Consider the following 6,452-nt stretch of genomic DNA (forward strand, 5'->3'; position numbering starts at 1 on the left):
CTATACTGCACACGGGCTACATGGTATAACCTATGGCACACATGGGCTACATAGTTTAACCTACTGCACACTTGGGCTACATGGTATAACCTATGGTACACCTGGGCTACATAGTTTAACCTACTGCACACCTGGGCTACATGGTATAACCTATGGCGCACACCTGGTATATGGTATAATCTACTGCACACCTGGGCTACATGGTATAACCTATGGCACACCTGGGCTACATGGTATAACCTATGGCACACCTGGGCTACATAGTTTAACCTACTGCACACCTGGGCTATATGGTCTAGCTTTCTTCCAGATGCCATTCATACACTCCTTGGTGACACCACCCAAACTCAAGCAATGCAGTCACAGGCGTTGTGATCCTTCCAGAATTACATCAGTGTCTTCTTAGCATCTTCCTCCATTGCAGCAATAGCTTGGGCAAAGGTCTCCTCAGGTAACAGGCCTGAAAAGCTGCTATAACTCCTTGATCCACGGTTTTTGGAGGGAGAAGCGCCATGTTGATATTGGATGAAGATCACCAAGGAAAGGAGGATGTCCAGGAGCATTATCAACCATAAGCAAATCTTGACAGGTATGTTCTCCACACAGTACTGCTGCTGGTGTAGCAATTCAGGAAGGCAACTCGGAGGAGGAGCCAGGTCCTCCTTTACTTCTCGTTGCTCCCATAGGAGACCTGCAGTAAAATGTCTGAAGGCCCTGGGTTCTCACTGTGCCCAATCACAAAGGGATTAGATCTGTAGCCCGTAACATTGCCCCCAAACAACATCCTTAAAGACCTTGAACCCTGGCATCCACCTGGCCTCCTTATGGGTAAAAGTCCTTTCAGGCATCCGTTTCCAGAATCAGGAGGTTTCATCCATATTGAATATTTGCTCAGGGAAGTAATTGTATTCCTCCTCAATCAGGTTATCTAGAGTTTCCAACAATCCTCAGCTGTCTTCGCACCAGCATGCGCAGACTCCACTCTCACGTTACGGAATGAGTAATGATTCTTGAATCGCTTAAACCACCCAGAACCAGCAATAAATTCAACACCGTAGTTGGATCCAGCCTGTCCTTTCAACATCGAAAACCTTTTGCTTTGGCTGCGGTCATCATGGTGCGCAGAGGGATGCACGTTTGCATCTGGTCTTCAGCTCAGGTCACTAGAAGTTTCTCCATGTCTGATATAGGCCCTCCTAGAATCTTGGTTAGTTTCATTGCTTCGATTAAGCAGATCCTTCAATTGCCTCCATCACTTGGTTCTTGTTCATGATCATAGCTGTGGTTGAATGGGACACGCCTGACTGGGGAGCAATCACCACCCTGATTTTCCACCTTCGTGTCCTTAATCCCTTTCCTTTTCTTCCCAGGACCCCCACCTCACCTCACCAGCAAGAACTCCCCCTGCCTCAGCCCCTCACTCCCAGTTATAGGAGGTATAGAGAAATGGCAGGGCCAGGCTGGCATGGCTCAGTGGTTGAGTGCGACCTATGAACTAGGAGGTAAATCACAGTTTGATTCCCAGTTGAGGCATAGGCCCAGGTTTCAGGTTCGATCCCCAGTGTGGGGTATGCAGGAGGCAGCCAATCAATGATTCTCTCTCATCACTGGTGTTTCTATCTCTCCCTCTCTCTTCCTCTCTGAAATCAATAAAAATATATTTTTAAGAACATTTTTATTAAATTTATTAGTTAATAAGGGGACAAGTAAACGTTGCAGCCAATTTGAATGAGGATTTGATCTAAAGAGAGTTGCGCCGCCAGCCTGGCAAAGACCATTTGCAGTGTCTGAAGAAGAGTCATTTGTCTGTCTGTGGACAGGAAGGGCTGCATTGCTAAAGGTTTCCTCCAGGTAAAGGTCTGTCTCTGCAGAGTCTAGATCAAAGACAAAGGTCAAAGGTGAAGGTGCACATGGAGTGAGCTGGGACAGCCCTCAAGCATTCTTAGAAAAGGAGACGGAAATCTTCTATTTCTTTTCTTGCTTATTTCAATCTTCCAGTTTTTCCCTGTAGACTCCACAGTCAATTTGGGGACTCCCCTTTATCATTTTGACATTCTTTCCCCCCACCGTCCCCAGAATCCACCCTGGAGATGGGTCCCCAGGGCCATTTCTGGCCAAATTTTCACTCAAAGCGGAAGGGAAGGAATGGACTTATTCTGTGCCTGCCTGGCTCTGATGTTTTCTGTGAGCTCAACCAGGGCCCCCTCCCCAGCCAAGACTCAGGGGCCAAGAAAGGTCCAGTTACTCTTGAACAAAGCTAGAGAACGCTCCTCCAGAAATCAAGACGTATTATAAAATGGGAATAATTTAAAAATGAGCTCAAAGAGGAGCTGTGATAGAACAAACTAGAAAGCCCTGTGGATTGGGGGAAAGGTGGTCTTTTTTCATAAGGGCTGCTGGGGCAGTTGTATATCCATGTGGAAAATGTATAACAGGACCCCCACCTTACAGCGCGCGTGCACACACACACACACACACACATACAACCCAGGCATGGCAAACACCTCTGCATGAAAGATAAAGTTCTAAAAAGATAACACTTCATGGCTCCAGAATAAAAGAATTTCCTAAACAAGACACAATAAGCACCAGCCATACAGGAAAAGATCAACAAATCAGGCCACGTTAGAATGTAAAGTTTTAGATCATAAAATGGCACCACCAAGAACAGAGGAAGCTAACCCGGTATGAGGAAGCATCTTGCATTTCCATACACATTTTAGAATCAGCTTCGGGAAAGCTGCTGGGATTGACAGGCGTTGTTTGCTCCTTATATTAATCTGGGGAGAAATGCCATCTAACAATGCTGAGCTTCCAATTCATGAACGTGGAATGTCTATTTACTTGTGCAGTTCACCAGTCCATGAACATGGAAGCTCTATCTTTGTTTATTCAGTTCACCAGTCCATGAACATGGAATGCCTATTTGTTTATTCAGCTCACCAATCCATGAACATGGAATGCCTATTTGTTTATTCAGCTCACTTTTAGTTTCTCTCAGTTGAGTATTGTAGTTTTCAGAGTTCAAGTCTTGCACATCTTTCGTTAAACTTCTAAATATTTTATTCTTTTTTATGCCATCATGAGTGGAATTTTTTAAAATTTAATTTGAATTGTTTGTTACTACTACATAAAAATACAACTGATTTTTGCATATTGATCCTGTGTCCTGAAACCTTGCTGAAGTCATTTAAAAGTTCGTTTGGGGCCCGGCTAGTGTTGCTCAGTGATTGAGCGTCAACCTATGAACCAAGAAGTTTAGGAACCAAGTTCCATTCCCGGTCAGGACACATGCCCCAATTGCAGGCTTGATCCCCAGTGTGGGGCATGCAGGAGGCAGACAATCAATGATTCTCTCTCATCATTGATGTTTCTATTTCTCTCTCCCTCTCTCTTCCTCTCTGAAATCAATATATATGTGTATATATGTATGTATATATACATATATTTTTAAAAGAGGAAGCTAAGGGGAGGATCTAATGCCTGGGAGGGGACAGGTCACCACCCCAATAGTTCTCCTGAGACACTGCCCACCCCCATAAATGGCAGTTCCCTCCATTTGGGTATCCATTTGTTCCCACGATACCTGGTCAATGTAATTTAGGGAGGCCTGGAGTAGGGGGGTGGGGGGCAGAAGAGGGGCTGAGATGGAGGAATCTGAAAGTGAAAGCTTAAGCATGTTTTTGAGAATTTGGAACAAATACCAGGAGAATCTGCTAGAGCTGCCTCTGGGGCGTCTGCGTCAGGGCTGAGGGACCACAGGGAACTGCTGCTGGCTGTGTGTCAGCCTTCAGTTAAGGGGATGAGGCCACCTGTCTCCTACGAACACTGAAGCCGGTCGATGAATTACAGGGTGGTGTGGGGCTGGACAGCGGTGCTGACGTGGCACCAACACAGGGCTGGGGGTGGAGCCATGGGGGAGCATGGAAAGGGGACACTCTGGAAAAGGCAAGGTCTGGGACCCTCGTGCACACACTGTGGCAGAGTCGTGTCTGCCTCACAGCGCTCAGTTCCCCCTCCGGGCCATGGGTCCAACGGGCTGCAGCCCTTCTGGGACATTCAAGGTGACAGCACCGTTTGGAAAACAGAGCCCCAGGGAAGTAGGGGCAGGTGGCCTGGGTGCAAGGCCAGGCTGTGCCCCATGGAGGGGCATCCAGGGTCCTGGGTGTCACCAGCAGAGCCAGCCGGGTCCTGATGAACCGCACACTGGGACGTGGGGCACGCCTCTAACGCTGACCTCCATTTCCCCAGATCACCAAGGAGGTCCCGGCTCCACAGGGTGAGGAGAACCGGCACAATCCCTCAGGATTCTTGAATATTCTCCGACTCCCAGCCCTAGGGCTCTGAGGACACTGACTCCAACAGGGCCTGCCAGGGGACCCGGTCTCTGACCACGGATGCACAGGTGCCCATGCCTGACCTGCAAGATGGTAACTTCACGCTATCGAGCCTCAGAGCATGCACAGGGCACAGGGACATCAGGATGGCCTCAGGGACATGCCACCACCTCCTGCCCTCGTGGTCTCACCTCTCTGGACCCAGTGAGCTGGACAGACGGCAGAGCCCGCCCAGTGATGGAAGAAGCGACTGTGCCAGCAGAGCACTAGTCCTGCTTGGCTTGCAGCCCAACCTGCACTCTAAGGAGGGGAGGCTTTCATGACATTGCAGGCATCCTGTTCTGGCCCAAACGAGACCCAGGATGTAAAGCTGGTTGGAGAGGAGCAGAGAGAGGACCTCTGCCTGCCAGCTGGCCCTTCTGACCTATCCTCGCATCCGCACGTCCCCAGGACCAACAGTGATGGTGTGAGTGCCTGTGCCCAGAAGCAGGCCCACCACTGGCCGCACCCCCTCCCAAGTCCCCCTGCCTTCACCGCCCCCTCCCCTACCCGCCACCTGCAGCCCACGTACCAGCCTGCGGATCTCACGCTCACACTCCTTCTTGATGCGGGAGATCTCCTCCTGGTGCAGGTGGTACACGCTCCGTATCTCCGCGGCCTTGATCTTGTCGGCCTGCATGACCATCGTCAGCGCCTCCTCCACCTGCCGCTTGGCTCCCTTGAGCTCCAAGATCTCCTGCTGCATTTTCACCTTCTCCACCTCGAACCCCTTCTTGGCCTCCTCCTTGGCCTCGGACAGCAGCCCGGTCTTGACCTTTTCGGGGCCGCCGTCGCGCAGGGCGTGCAGCAGCGCCTGCAGCCGCTGGTTCTCGTTGTCCTTGATCTTGATGACGCGCAGCAGCTCGGCCTCGTGCTGGCGCAGCAGCGCCTCGCGCACGGCCTGCAGCTCCTTCATCTTCTCCTCGTGCAGCTTGCTCTTCAGCTCCGTGAGCAGGACCGCGTTCTTGTGCTGCTCGTGCTCGCGCACCTGCTTCAGCTCCTGGTTCTTCTCTCTCTCCACCCGGCTGACCTGCAAGACAAGGCGAGGCTGGGTCGTCCCCGAGCAGCCCCTGTCCCGGCCAAAGTCTGGACACTGACTTTACAAAGTTTTGTTTGCAAACTGGGTTGCTGCTTCCATTCGAGCATGTCTCCTTAAAATGCAACTGAGCCCTAGCTGGTTTGGCTCAGTGGATAGAGCGTCGGCCTGTGGAGTGAAGGGTCCTGGGTTTGATTCTGGTCAAGGGCACATGCCCTGCTTTCAGGCTCGATCCCTAGGAGGGGGCATGCAGGAGGCAGCCAATCAATGATTCTCTCTCATCCCTGAAGTTTCTATCTCTCTCCTTCTCCCTTCCTCTCAGAAATCAATCAAAATATATTTTTTAAAAAGAAATTCTAAAACAGCACTGTGGCAACAACCTTGCCGCACTGCACCCTCTCACAATCTGGGACCCCTCAGGAAACTGGTCAGAGAACCAGTTTTGGCCAGATCCTGCAGGTCAGGCTGAGGGACCCCACCGGTGCGTGAATTCGTGCACCGGGCCTCTAGTATTAAATAAATAAATAAATAAATAAATAAATAAATAAATAAATGAAATGCAACTGAAACAGGACCGAGTGTCATAGGTGGAGCTGTCTCTGCACCCACAGGTGTCACAAGAGAACTTGGGCTGGAAGGTCAGGTCCATGGCATCTGCTCTGCGGCTCTGCAGGGACAGGCTGGTGAGGAGGTGAAACTGTTGCCTCTTAACACATTGTATGAGGGAAACGTATTTATATGTTTTACTTCTATGTTTTATGTTGACTGGTAGTAGAGCTCGGGACACGTATTAATACATTTTTTATAGACTAGCGGTAGAATGCGGGTAACGTATAAATACATAAACTAAAGTTATCGTAATTTTACTGAACATGGCCATTTGTGCAAAAAATTAGCAAAAATGGCCCGCGCCACCTGTTAGCGTGCGATAAAAGCTACCCACAAACAATGTGTTAAAGGAACCTGTGTGGAGGGTGGGCAGGACATCCTGGGCACAGCATGTGAGAACAGGGGCACTCTTGCCCTTTGCCCAAATAATA

The 6,452-nt window shown here is 49.9% G+C and overlaps 1 protein-coding gene across 7 annotated transcripts in view; it reads right to left on the reverse strand.

Moving 5' to 3' along the window:
* The window catches only part of JAKMIP3 (Janus kinase and microtubule interacting protein 3), a 37,431-nt gene that overhangs the window by 28,583 nt on the left and 2,396 nt on the right, over positions 1 to 6,452 (reverse strand). For all 7 annotated transcript variants that reach the window (XM_006754927.2, XM_015572805.1, XM_006754920.2 and 4 more), the window contains exon 2: positions 4,909 to 5,406. In XM_006754927.2, coding sequence (XP_006754990.2) covers positions 4,909 to 5,406 — 498 coding nt within the window. The remainder of the gene's footprint in view (positions 1 to 4,908; positions 5,407 to 6,452) is intronic.

The sequence above is a fragment of the Myotis davidii genome, unplaced genomic scaffold (assembly GCF_000327345.1).
Source record: "Myotis davidii unplaced genomic scaffold, ASM32734v1 scaffold72, whole genome shotgun sequence".
Taxonomy (NCBI): domain Eukaryota; kingdom Metazoa; phylum Chordata; class Mammalia; order Chiroptera; family Vespertilionidae; genus Myotis; species Myotis davidii.